The 14,182-nt window shown below is 36.8% G+C and overlaps 1 protein-coding gene across 4 annotated transcripts in view; it reads left to right on the forward strand.

Annotated features, from left to right (window-relative positions):
* Positions 1 to 14,182, forward strand: part of MYO9A (myosin IXA) — a 298,796-nt gene that overhangs the window by 221,985 nt on the left and 62,629 nt on the right. For all 4 annotated transcript variants that reach the window (XM_046008480.1, XM_046008479.1, XM_046008481.1 and 1 more), the window contains 2 exons: positions 11,512 to 11,623; positions 13,869 to 13,930. In XM_046008480.1, coding sequence (XP_045864436.1) covers positions 11,512 to 11,623; positions 13,869 to 13,930 — 174 coding nt within the window. The remainder of the gene's footprint in view (positions 1 to 11,511; positions 11,624 to 13,868; positions 13,931 to 14,182) is intronic.

Here is a 14,182-nt window from a genome sequence, read left to right on the forward strand (position 1 = left end):
CACAAGTAGGCAAAGAGGCAGACAGATAAAGTGGGGGAAAGCAGGCTCCCCACTGAGCAGAGAGCCCGAAGCAGGGCTCGAGCCCAGGACCCTGGGATGACCTGAGCTGAAGGCAGAGGCTTAATCCACTGAGCCACCCAGGTGCTTACAATATATTTTAATAACAGGCAGTGTTGCCAGTATTCATCAACACTATTGGTCTGGTTCTCTTTGGTCAGCATAATCTCTTAAATTTTTAACTAGTTTTTATTTTTTCAGGAATTCATATAAACATAATGATATTCATTTTAAAGTAAACCTCTTTTCCCAGCCCTTCTTCCTAGAGATAACACTGCAACCAGTTTATTTTAAATTCCAGAAATAATCAGTGCCTTTATAAACGTTTAAATGTATATATATTCTCCTTCCTTTTTTAGGATATTCTGAGTGGAATTGTTTTTTTATTTTGTTTATAGTCGACTTTCTATAGAAATGTAAGTTTGTCAGTTGCTTTCTTTATGTTTGAGGTTTTCATCTTTCTTAGACAAATAATTATATTATTATTACAATACTTTTACTTTTCCCATGCCTTTCACTCTTACATTTATTGTTTGATTTGTTTCCTTTAAAAATAGTAATCATCTGGAATCTATTTTAGTCTCAAGTAAGAAAAGGATCAAAGTCTGATTTATTTTTAAAAGCATGTCTATTGTCTGAACACTGTTGATAGATACATTTCTTTTTCACTGAAATAACTGCTCTTATAATATACTTGATTCCACATGTATTTGGATTTAACTTTGAATTTCCTATTTTTATTCATTGATCTATGTATATATCAAGTCTCTTAAATTACTTTTTATTTTGTCAAATACATGTACATGTATACCCCCATAAACACATGACTCTAAAAAGTCTTGAAGGCTGTTCTTTTTGTGTACTTAAGTTCATATTTTAATTCCAATTAGTTCACATACAGTATTTTCTTTTCTTTTTTATTTTTTTTTTACTTTTTTTTGTTGTTGTTTATTTACAGCATAACAGTGTTCATTGTTTTGGCATCACACCCAGTGCTCCATGCAGTACGTGCCCTCCCTATTACCCACCACCTGGTTCCTCAACCTCCCACCCCCCGCCCCTTCAAAACCCTCTGGTTGTTTTTCAGAGTCCATAGTCTCTCATGGTTCATCTCCCCTTCCAATTTCCCTCAACTCCCTTCTCCTCTCCATCTCCCCATGTCCTCCATGTTATTTGTTATGCTCCACAAAAAAGTGAGACCATATGATACTTGACTCTCTCTGCTTGACTTACTTTACTCAGCATAATCTCTTCCAGTCCCGTCCATGTTGCTACAAAAGTTGGGTATTCATCCTTTCTGATGGAGGCATAATACTCCATCGTGTATATGGACCACATCTTCCTTATCCATTCATCCGTTGAAGGACATCTTGGTTCTTTCCACAGTTTGGCGACCGTAGCCATTGCTGCAATAAACATTGGGGTACAGATGGCCCTTCTTTTCACTACATCTGTTTCTTTGGGGTAAATACCCAGCAGTGCAATTGCAGGGTCATAGGGATGTTCTATTCTTAATTTCTTGAGGAATCTCCACACTGTTCTCCAAAGTGGCTGCACTAACTTGCATTCCCACCAACAGTGTAAGAGGGTTCCCCTTTCTCCACATCCTCTCCAACACACGTTGTTTCCTGTCTTGCTAATTTTGGCCATTCTAACTGGTGTCAGGTAGTATCTCAATGTTGTTTTAATTTGAATCTCCCTGATGGCTAGTGATGATGAATATTTTTTCATGTGTCTGATAGCCATTTGTATGTCTTCGTTGGAGAAGTGTCTGTTCATATCTTCTGCCCATTTTTTGATATGATTATCTGTTTTGTGTGTGTTGAGTTTGAGAAGTTCTTTATAGATCCTGGATATCAACCTTTTGTCTGTACTGTCATTTGCAAATATCTTCTCCCATTCCGTGGGTTGCCTTTTTGTTCTGTTGACTGTTTCCTTTGCTGTGCAGAAGCTTTTGATCTTGATGAAGTCCCAAAAGTTCATTTTTGCTTTTGTTTCCTTGGCCTTTGGAGACATATCTTGAAAGAAGTTGCTGTGGCTGATATCGAAGAGGTTACTGCCTATGTTCTCCTCTAGGATTCTGATAGATTCCTGTCTCACGTTGAGGTCTTTTATCCATTTCGAGTTTATCTTTGTGTACGATGTAAGAGAATGGTCGAGTTTCATTCTTCTACATATCGCTGTCCAGTTTTCCCAGCACCATTTATTGAAGAGACTGTCTTTTTTCCATTGAATATTTTTTCCTGTTTTGTCGAAGATTATTTCACCATAGAGTTGAGGGTCCATATCTGGGCTCTCCACTCTGTTCCACTGGTCTATGTGTCTGTTTTTATGCCAGTACCACGCTGTCTTGGTGATCACAGCTTTGTAGTAAAGCTTGAAATCGGGTAACGTGATGCTGCCAGTTTTGTTTTTGTTTTTCAACATTTCCTTAGCAATTCGGGGTCTCTTCTGATTCCATACAAATTTTAGGATTATTTGCTCCAGCTCTTTGAAAAATACCGGTGGAATTTTGATCGGAATGGCATTAAAAGTATAGATTGCTCTAGGCAGTATAGACATTTTAACAATGTTTATTCTTCCAATCCAAGAGCATGGAACAGTCTTCCATCTTTTTGTGTCTTCTTCAGTTTCTTTCATGAGTGTTCTGTAGTTCCTCGAGTACAGGTCCTTTACCTCTTTGGTTAGGTTTATTCCCAGGTATCTTATGGTTCTTGGTGCTATAGTAAATGGAATCGATTCTCTAATTTCCCTTTCTGTATTTTCATTGTTAGTGTATAAGAAAGCCCCTGATTTCTGTACATTGACTTTGTATCCTGCCACGTTACTGAATTGCTGTATGAGTTCTAGTAGTTTGGGGGTGGAGTCTTTGGGGTTTTCCATATAAAGAATCATGTCATCTGCGAAGAGAGAGACTTTGACTTCTTCCTTGCCAATTTGGATACCTTTTATTTCTCTTTGTTGTCTGATTGCCGTACTATGTTGAACAAGAGTGGTGAGAGTGGGCATCCTTGTCGTGTTCCTGATCTCAACGGGAAGGCTGCAAGCTTTTTCCCATTGAGGATGATATGACATGCAACCAAGAATACTCTATCCAGCAAGACTGACATTTAAAATGGATGGAGAGATAAAGAGTTTCCAGGACCGGCAAGGCTTAAAAGACTATGCAACCACCAAGCCGACACTGCAGGAAATATTAAGGGGGGTCTTATAAAAGAGAAAAAATCCTAAGAATATCATTGAACAGAAATATAGAAACAATCTACAGACAGAAAGACTTCAAAGGCAACACGATGTCAATAAAAACCTATCTCTCAATAATAACTCTCAATGTGAATGGCCTAAATGCGCCCATAAAACGACACAGGGTTGCAGATTGGATAAAACGACAGGACCCATCCATATGTTGTCTACAAGAGACTCATTTTGAACCTAAGGATATACCCAGACTGAAAGTGAAGGGATGGAGAAGCATCTCTCATGCCAGTGGGCCTCAAAAGAAGACCGGGGTAGCGATTCTCATATCAGATAAATTAGATTTTAAACTGAAGACTGTAGTCAGAGATCCAGAAGGACACTACATAATTCTTAAAGGGACTATCTGCCAAGATGATCTAACAGTTGTGAATATCTATGCCCCCAATATGTGAGCACCCAATTACATAAGAAAACTATTAATCAAGATAAAGAGTCATATTGATATGAATACAATAATAGTAGGAGATCTTAATACGCCTCTCTCAGAAATAGACAGATCATCGAAGCAGAAAATAAATAAAGAAATAAGAGCATTGAATGAAACATTGGACCAGATGGACCTCATAGACATATACAGAACATTCCACCCTAAAACAACAGAATACTCATTCTTCTCAAGTGCACATGGAACCTTCTCCAGAATAGACCACATACTGCGTCACAAAGCAGGACTCAACCAATACCAAAAGACTGACATTATTCCCTGCATATTCTCAGATCACAATGCTTTGAAACTGGAACTCAATCCCAAGGAAAAGTTCAGAAGGAACTCAAACACCTGGAAGCTAAAGACCACCTTGCTTAAGAATGCTTGGATCAACCAGGAGATCAAAGATGAACTTAAAACAATTCATGGAAACCAATGAGAATGAAGGCACTTCGGTCCAAAACCTATGCGATACAGCAAAGGCGGTTCTAAGGGGGAAATACATAGCCATCCAAGCGTCCCTCAAAAAAATTGAAAAATCCAGAATACACCAGCTGTCTCTACACCTTAAAGAACTGGAGAATCAACAACAAATGAAACCAACTCCACATGCAAGAAGGGAAGTAATCAAGATTAGAGCAGAGATCAATGAGAGAGAAACGAGAGATACAGTAGAACGTATCAATGAAACTAGAAGCTGGTTTTTTGAAAGAATCAATAAGATCGATAAACCATTGGCCACACTAATCCAAAAGAAAAGAGAGAAAGCCCAAATTAATAAAATTATGTATGAAAAGGGAGAGATCACAACTAACACCAAGGAAATAGAAACAATCATCAGAAATTATTACCAACAGTTATATGCCAATAAGCTAAGCAACCTAGATGAAATGGATGCATTCCTGGAAAACTACAAACTCCCAAAATTGAACCAGGAAGAAATTAACAACCTGAATAGACCGATATCTAGTAACGAGATTGAAGCAGTGATCAAAAACCTCCCAAAAAACAAGAGCCCAGGCCCTGACGGATTCCCTGGGGAATTCTACCAAACTTTCAAAGAAGAAATAACACCAATTCTCCTGAAGCTCTTCCAAAAAATTGAAGCAGAAGGAAAACTTCCAGACTCTTTTTATGAAGCCAGCATTACCCTGATCCCCAAACCAGGCAAAGACCAAAAGGAGAATTTCAGACCAATATCACTGATGAATATGGATGCAAAGATTCTCAACAAGATCCTAGCAAACAGGATCCAGCAGCACATTAAAAAGATTATCCACCATGACCAGGTGGGATTCATCCCTGGGTTGCAATGTTGGCTCAACATTCGCAAATCAATCAATGTGATAGAACAAATCAATAAGAGAAGAGAGAAGAACCACATGGTCCTCTCAATTGATGCAGAAAAAGCATTTGACAAAATCCAGCATCCGTTCCTGATGAAAACGCTTCAAAGTATAGGGATGGAGGGAACATTCCTGAACTTCATACAATCTATCTATGAAAGACCCACAGCAAATATCATCCAGTTCACATACAGTATTGCATTAGTTTCAGGTGTGCAATATAGTGGTTAAACACCCATACAATACCATGTGCTCATCACAAATGCACTTTTTAATCCCCATCACATATTTAGTCCAACTGCCACCACCCTCTCCTCCAGTAACCACCAGTTTGTTCTCTATAGTTAGGAGTCTTTTTCTTGGTTTTCCTCTTCCTCTTTGTTTTTCCTTTGCTCATTTGTTTTATCTTAAATTCAGCATGTGGGTGAAATCATATGATATTTGTCTTTCCTGACTGAGTTACTTTGCTTGGCATAATACCCTCTAGCTCTGTCCATATTGTTGCAAATGGCAACATTTCATTCTTTTTTTTTTTTTTTTAACATTTCATTCTTTTTTATGGCTGAGTAAAAACTACATCATCTTTACCTGTTCATCAGTGGATAGACATTTGGACTCTTTCCCTAATTTGGCTGTTGGTTGATTCCTGTAACATCGGGGTGCATGTATCCTTATGGATGATTATTTTAGTATAGTGCAATTGCTGGATCACTGGGTAGCTCTATTTTTAACTTTTTGAGGAACCTCCATACTGTTTTCCAGAGTGACTGCACCAGTTTCCATTGCCACCAACAGTATAAGAGGGTTCCCCTCTCTGTGCATCCTTGCCAGCACCTCTTATTTCCTGCATTGTTAATTTTAGCCATTCTTAACAGGTATGAGGTAATATCTCCTTGTAGTTTTGATTTCTATTTCCCTGGTGATCAGTGATGATGAGCGCCTTTTCATGTGTCTGTTAGTGGTCTACCTCTTCTTTGGAAAAATATCTATTTATATCTTCTACCCGTTTTTTAACCAGACTATTTTGTTTTTCAGGTGTTCAGTTTTAGTAAGTTCTTTATGTATTTTCAACACTAATCTTTTTTTTAAAGATTTTATTTATTTATTTATTTGACAGCCAGAGATTACAAGTAGGCAGAGAGGCAGGCAGAGAGAGAGGAGGAAGCAGGCTCCCTGCCGAGCAATGAGCCTGATGCAGGGCCTGATCCCAGGACCCTGAGATCCTGACCTGAGCTGAAGGCAGAGGCTCAACCCACTGAGCCACCCAAGCCCCCCAGGTCTCAATCTCTTGGTCTGCATCTCAGCCAGCGGGATAGGAAAAAGGCAACAGAGCCCATAACTCTAGGCATGAACTACAAATGGCACACACCACTTATATTCACGTTTCATTGTCCAGAACCACTCATGTGGCTGTTCATAGATGCAAAAGAAGCTGCAACATGTAAACTTCAGATAGACAGTCATGTACCTAGCTAGAGCTTTGCAACTCTATATTAAAATAAATCCTTTCTAATGGATATTGTTAGCATTCTTTTCTATAAGCAAGTACTCATTCTAGTTCCTAACAGATGGTAAGCATCTATAAATATTTAATTAAATAAATGAATGCATGAGTGATTGGAAAGTGCTGCATGGTCTCCCCTGTGCTCTTGTCCACCATTATTTCTCACTATTCTCTGCTTGTCTTCTCACTGACCTAGACCAGCTCTTGTTTCATTGTTTTCATTTCTTTCCCATACCTCTCCCTTCTCTCCAGTGCCCCTCCCATCCTTCTCCTCTAACCTGCCTGCTTTTCATTCTGACATAATTATAGTTACAGAAAATTTGCGGAGAAGTAAAGGAACCCTATGTGTCTTCACTCAGATTTATTCAGATTTCACCAATTGTCCCAATATTCTTTGTTGTATTCAATTGTCATGCCTTCTTAAGCTATTTTAATCTAGAACAATTCCTCAATCTTAGGTTTCATTGCATTGACATTGTTGAAGAACATGTACCATTTACTTGAAATTGTTCCTCAGTTTGAGTTTATCTTATATTTATTCATGACTAGATTCAGGTTATGTATTTTGGGCATGGAGTACCACAGAAGAGATGTTGTGTTTTTTCAGTGTTTGATATCAGGAGATGTGATATTTATCTGTCCCATTACATTTGATGTCCATAACGGTGTTTCAAAAAAAAAAAACCAGCAAATTTATTGTTATTTTTCTTTGTAATTGATGAGTATCTTGTGGGAAGATACTGGAAACTATGCAAATATTCTTATATTCCTTCAAACTCTCACCCACTAGTTTTAATATCCCTTGATGATTCTTGAGTAAATCAGTTATTACTGTGATGGGTGTCAAATAGTGTTTTTTAGAATTCCATCATTCACTCTATATTCATTAGTTGAATTTTTGCCATAAAGATTAGCTTTTCTTTCTAATTTATAGCCTCAAGAGACTCACTGAACAAATTTGTGACGGTTGGAGCACTGAAATAAAGGACAGGAAAAGGTTATAGTCCATTGAATAAAATAAAAATCTGTCAGTCTATACTGACATAAATAATTTCTTTTTGAAGAGTTTTTTTCTAATAGATAATACATTTATATTATTAAAACATCTTTTGAAAAGTGTATATAAGAAGCCCTCTTTGTCCTTCCTTCTGTAGGGTCCTGTTGTTTGTTTCTTCCTTATCTTCCCAATGTTTCTTTATTCAGTATAAGAAATAAGGAGTATGTATATTTTCTATCCTTTCTCACACAATATTTAGCGTTTTATATAATAATATAATACTCGTTTGTGTGTTGTTTTTATCATTGAGCAATATATTTAGGAAATCACTCTGTGTCTCTGGTAGACAATCTTTAAGAAGTCCTGCTTAAGGTTCTTGTCCCTGTTTATCCAACCAAACACTAATCTAGGCACTGCAGCTGGAATTAAGATTTTTAATCACCTCACTGTTTTTAACATAAATTTATCCTGGATTATGGAGATGAGTCAAATAAAATCAGAGGAGGAAGTCAGAAGAGTCAGAGAGATGTAGTTGAAGAAAGATGCAGTAGACACAGGTAGAAGGAGAAGTCAGAGAAAGTAGAAGCATGAGAAGGATGCAGTCCGCTGTTGGTAGCTTTGAGGATGGAGAAAGGGGAACTGTGAGCAATGAAATGTGAATGGCCTTTTAGAAGCTGAGAACAGCAACAGCCAGCTGATAGCCAGCAAGGAAATGCTACTTCCATTTTGCAAATGCATGGAACTGAATTTTGTCAACAATGTGAATGAAATTGGAAATAGATTGTTCTCCAGCTTCCTGAAAGGCACATAGCCCTGACAGTACCTGATTTTAGCTTGGTGAGAGTTGTGTCTGACTTCTAGCCTCCAAAACTGGGAGGTTATGAATGGGTGTTGTTTTAAACTGCCAAGTGTATGGTAAATTGTTACAACAACAATAGAAAATTAATATAATAGTTGTGCCTAGAAATCTGTCTACTACTCCGCAAAGCTTTATTTCGTGCCAAACATCAAGAATCAAACTGACCGGCCAGGACCACGGCTCTTACAGAGAGGGCGACCTTTCTCTGTTTCACTGACTAGCTTTTAAGGGCAAAGGCCATGAGGTCAGGCCTGGCCACGCACAGGTGGCCAATGAGATTGTAACACACACAGGAAACTCCACAGTGATGCTAGGTGACCAATTGAATTACAGTTTACCCTATAGTAGACATTTGATCTAGCCTATCACGCCTTGGTTAGAATTGGCACCCAAAAGGCGCCCAAAGGGCGGGGCCCATACTCCTTGGTAACTCGGGAGACAGTATGCATCCCCCCACTGATGTCTCCACCTGGCCTGACCCACCCTTATATTTGAGCTTTGTTACCTGGAGCTGGTTTCTGGGACTTGTTTTTAAGTAAGTCCCCTGGGGGAAGGGGAGCAGGGACAGTTTAAGGGTTAAACAACAAGGTTATTGTTTAACCTTGATGGAAGCCTCTTATACCAGTAAAGAATTTTCTGATGAGATTGGTGATAATATGAAAGAATGTGACGTTTTGATAGCGTATAATGAAATGTGTCAACATTTAGAACAGTTCCATAACTCAGTGGAACCAGTATTTTCCAGATCATCAGATCAGATAAAATGATGTGTAGGTAAAATGTCCATTTGAAGTACAGGATAGATGAAAAGGTTTCTTTAAACAGTTTAAGGTAAACGTACTTCCAATGTAAGTTATCCCTTCTGAGTATACAATTCAATGATTTTTAGTAAGTTTATACAGTCATAACCATCATCCAAGTCCAATTTTAGAACATTTGCATCATTATAAAAGGATTTTTTGGTACCAGTTTGCAGTCATTGCCCTTTACCATCCACACCCAGTTCTAGGCAAATGCTAATGTACTACCTCTTTCTATAGTTTTAATGTAGAATGGAATCCTATAAATGGAATCATAGAATGTGTAGTCTTTTGCTAATGGCTTCTTAGTATAATTTTTTTGAGGCTCATCCATCTTGTGTGTGTATCAGTAGTTTGTTTAGTTTTTTTTTAGCACTTAAATACTATCCCATTGTATGGATATACCGCATTTTATTTATCCTTTTATCATTTGTTGGGTATTAGGGTCATTTCTATTTTTTGACAATTATGAATGATGCTGCTGTAAACATCTATCATACAGGTTTTTGTGTAGACGTGTGTTTTCAGTTAGTTCTCTTAGTTATAAACCTAAGAGTGGAACTCCTGGTCATATGATAACTCTGTGTTTAACATTTTCGGAAGCTACTTTTTTTCCAAGTGAGTGCACCATTTTACAATTCCATCTGCAATATCTGAGAGGTCTAGTCTCTCCACATCCTTACCAACAGATGTTGTCTTTTTCATTATACATATTCTAGTGGGCATGCAGTATTATCTCATCATGCATTTCCCAGATGACTAATAATTTTGAGCATCTTTTTGTGTGTTTGTTGGCCATTTATACTTATTTGATAAACTGTTAGCTATTTTGTCCATTTTTTTTAAAAAGATTTTTTTGTTTATTTGAGAGAAAGAAAAAGACCACAAGCAGGAAGAGGGGCAGAAGGAGGTCAATGTGGGATTCAGTTGTAGGACCCTGAGATCATGACCTGAGGTGAAGGCAGCCACTTAACCTACTGAGCCACATGGGTGCCTCTGTTTTGTCCATTTTTAAATCAGTTTATCTTCTTGTTAATGAGTTATAACAGTTCTTCATATATTCCAGGTAGAGAAGTCCTTTATCAGAGAAACAATTTACAAAGATACTCTCTGAGTCTGTGGCTTATCTTTATTTTTTTTAATGCTACTTCAAAGTAAAAGTTGTACATTTGGGGACGCCTGGGTGGCTCATTTGGTTAAGCCACTGCCTTAGGCTCAGGTCATGATCCCAGGGTCCTGGGATCGAGTCCCGCATTAGGCTTCTTGCTCAGCAGGGAACCTGCTTCTCTCGCTGCCTCTGCCTGCCTCTCTGCCTGCTTGTGTGTACTCTTTCTCTCTTTCTGGCAAATAAATAAAATCTTAAAAAAAAAAAAAGTTGTACATTTTAATAAAGCCGGGAGAACAATGGATTTTATATTTTATATTTAAGTATATTTTATATTTAAATTTATTTTATGAAGAGTTCCTTGGTGTGGTTTTAGAGTCTATATTCTATATTTCAGTTAACCTTTAAGTTACCATTTGTAGAGTTTTGATGTTATATTATTAAATTATTATTAAATTGTCCATTTTCCAATTTTATGGTTCTCTAAAGGTAGGTTTTCTTCATGTATTTCAAACTAAATTGCATAGTGCCAGCAGATTGAATGCAAAAGTGGCTATGAGAATCTAGGTTTCTTTCATTGAGCCAGACATAAAAGAGATTACAAAAGTATAAAACAATACCCCTTTTGTCACCACTTTGATTTAAACATATAGGTTTTTTTTTTTCATGAAAATGTTACTTATGTTACCATGTAATATGTTTAATGTTAATGTTAAATGAATTGGATAAATACTTAAAATTTATTTCAGTTTTTATTTCTAATACAGTATATATCAATAGATAGGACTCATAAACTGAAGTTCTTTGAGATCATTAATAATTTTCAAGGATGTAAAAGATTCTTGAGGCTGAAATAAAATTTGAGGACCATTTCTTTTATTATTTCATATGCTGATTCAGAGTCGCATAAAGCAGCTCTCTTATGTTTATATATGTTTATACAAGTTGTTCTTGTTTCTCTACAAGATTGTTAGTTTTTTGAAAGCAGGGACCAAATGTCTTGCTTTTATTTATTTTCTTAGAAGATCATGTTTATTCCTGGAATAAGTGTCCATTGAAGACTTAACAAGGGATTGAAGGATTTCCCATTGGCTGACCACGTTAGAACAGCATTTACTCTGTTGGCTTTAACATAAATAGCTATATTTTTTCATTCAGGTGGAAGAGCACAATGGTCACATCTTTAAGGCTACCCAGTATAGCATCCCTACATACTGTGAATACTGTTCTTCTTTGATATGGATAATGGACCGAGCCTCTGTTTGCAAGTGTAAGTATGAGTGATTTTTTTTTTTTTAAGGAATTCATTGCAGCAATTGCAGACATTTCACCATGAACCTTCTTTTTGCTATAAAATCTTGTCACATCTGGCAGAACCCATGTAGTTTGTGAGATCCCCATATATCCATTCTTTGAAGCACAAAATAAAGTCCAGAGACCTGAACTGACTTCCCCAGGTTCTCAAGGGTCCCACTTTAGGCTTGTGACTAAGAAGGATCCTGTCTCTGCTCTCTGGACTCACAGCTAAGCGACTCTTCTAGAAGCTTTTTATCCACATCTAATAACCTGAGGACTCAGTTTGAGCTTCTCTGAAGCCAGAGGAAGAGCCGCTCTGAGGGAAGACACCTACCCTCTCACCATACTGTTACTGTATTTATTAGCCAATATGAGTGATCTTTGAGGAGTTTTTTTAACCACTTGACACTTTTATTTTCTAAGTTTGCTCATATCTTTTTTAACATAAAGGAGTAATTACATTTCCTGATTCTTTAGCCTCCTCTCACTATACTCTTTCACCCACTCTTTGTAGCCGAATCTTTTGGTGGTAGTTGCTCATTGTACTTGCAGCTTACTTTATCAGAAATGCTCTTCTCCCAGATATTAGTTTGACTATTTAATCTATGTCTCCTCTCAAATATTACCTCTTAGAGAACTCTTTCCTTACTGTCCTATCTAAAATGCCATTTCGTCCCCTAATTCTCTGTCCCCTTACTCAACTTAATAGTCTTCATAGCACTGTCACTACCCAAAACTATATTAAGTATTTGTTTGTTTTCTTGTTGTCAGTCTGTCCGCTAGAATGTATACTCTATAAGGTCAGGAAGCTTAATAATTGTTTCTTCTCTATCACCAGTGCCTAGAACAGTTTTGGTATTACAAGTTTTGATAAGCTTTTACTGGGTAGATGAGTGGATGAATTAATGAAAAAATTATGAAATTATAACCAAAAGGATACTTTTTTCTATTGTAATCTTTTCATTAGAATGTATAAGTCCTAGAATGTGAGTTGAGACATTTTTTTTTTAGGTCACCTTGGTTCCAGCTTACAGAGGACCTTTAGCTTCTCCTATGCCATCTACTCTGGTGCTTTCAGTAATTCTGTGAGGTTTTCCTTACTAGTGGGCCAGAATGGAATGGATGAAATGTTAGGAAGAGTTTGCCCAGTAGGACAAGGATGAATGTCATGTTTGCCATAGTGAAATCACCACTATTGCTAGCTATGTTCACTTGTTCTATCATTTAACAATGGTTTCTTTTTTGTTTTATTACCAGTAGTCTAACAAATTATAGTGAGAGCAAAATAGGAAAGTAGTTTGCCATTAACTTGACCGTTCAATGTTAGTTTGAATCTTGTAGGTTTGGCATAACTTTCTCTGTGTTTTGAAACTGTAGATGTAAAAACTCTGTTTTTTTAATGACTTGGGTGGGCTTGGTTTGACTTTGTAATAGAATTAACTAACTTTCTTTGTGATTATACTGGTGATTTCATCAGCAGAATGTTAAGCCTTGAAAAACCCACCTGTTATACTTTAGAAGGTCAAGAAGGATATTTAGGTGTTGATATCCAGGAGGTAGAGCTGGTATAGCAAAATGACTTAGTTCAAATATATTTCAGTATTCTCCTCTCACTGCTTCTTCCCACCTATCAACTGTCTTAGCCACCATGTTCTCTGCTGTTCCAAGGAATAATTTCTCTTCTGAACACTTTCTTTATTTTGTCTTCCCAGTCACAACTGATTGTTTATGTTCTGGTATTTTAGAGCTCTTTTCTTCTCTTTTAATATGCTGTGTACCTTGTTTCATTTCAGTAAGGGTCTTTGGCAGTAATGCCTTTCTTACCCATTGGAATGATTCTTAATAGGTATTTCTTTCATATTAACAGATTGTAGAACAGTCATATTAGGGGAGCATAAAGACTAATTTATAAGTCAAGCCAGAAAGAAAGTATTCTGTAAGAATATAGTGGGAGCAGGGGGAGGAGCAGGCAGTCTTGAAAGATTCAAATTTTTTCATAGACAGTAGTTAGAAATTTGAGGCATGTTTTTCAACTTCATTTTTCTAAATAAAATGCGTTAAGTCCTTTTTTATTCTAATGCCCTACCAAGTATGTATATGATATTACAGTAGTATCAGATGTTAAAAAAAATTTATGTCCAAAATAAAGTTGTAAACTTTCTAAGTTGTCATTCATGTACAGACTTCCTAAAGTGCTGCATTCTTATCATGTTTTTCAGTATGCAAATATGCTTGCCATAAGAAATGCTGTCTGAAAACCACAGCCAAGTGCTCTAAAAAGGTAAGAAATTATCACCTATTAGTAATAAATAATAGATCTGTTGATCTTTTCTGCCTTGTGAAAGAAATCAAGTCCTCATTGATGGTTTTGTAGAGTGGTGATTTTCAGACTTTTTGACCACAAATCACAGAAATAGTTTATGTCATGATCCAGCATATATATATATATATATATATTTTTTTTTTTTTGTATAATTGAATTGTTTTTCTGGAACTATATTTACCTTTACTACTTGGGAGAGCTACTAAACTG

This window comes from Meles meles, chromosome 6, assembly GCF_922984935.1.
Source record: "Meles meles chromosome 6, mMelMel3.1 paternal haplotype, whole genome shotgun sequence".
NCBI classification, from domain to species: Eukaryota; Metazoa; Chordata; class Mammalia; order Carnivora; family Mustelidae; genus Meles; species Meles meles.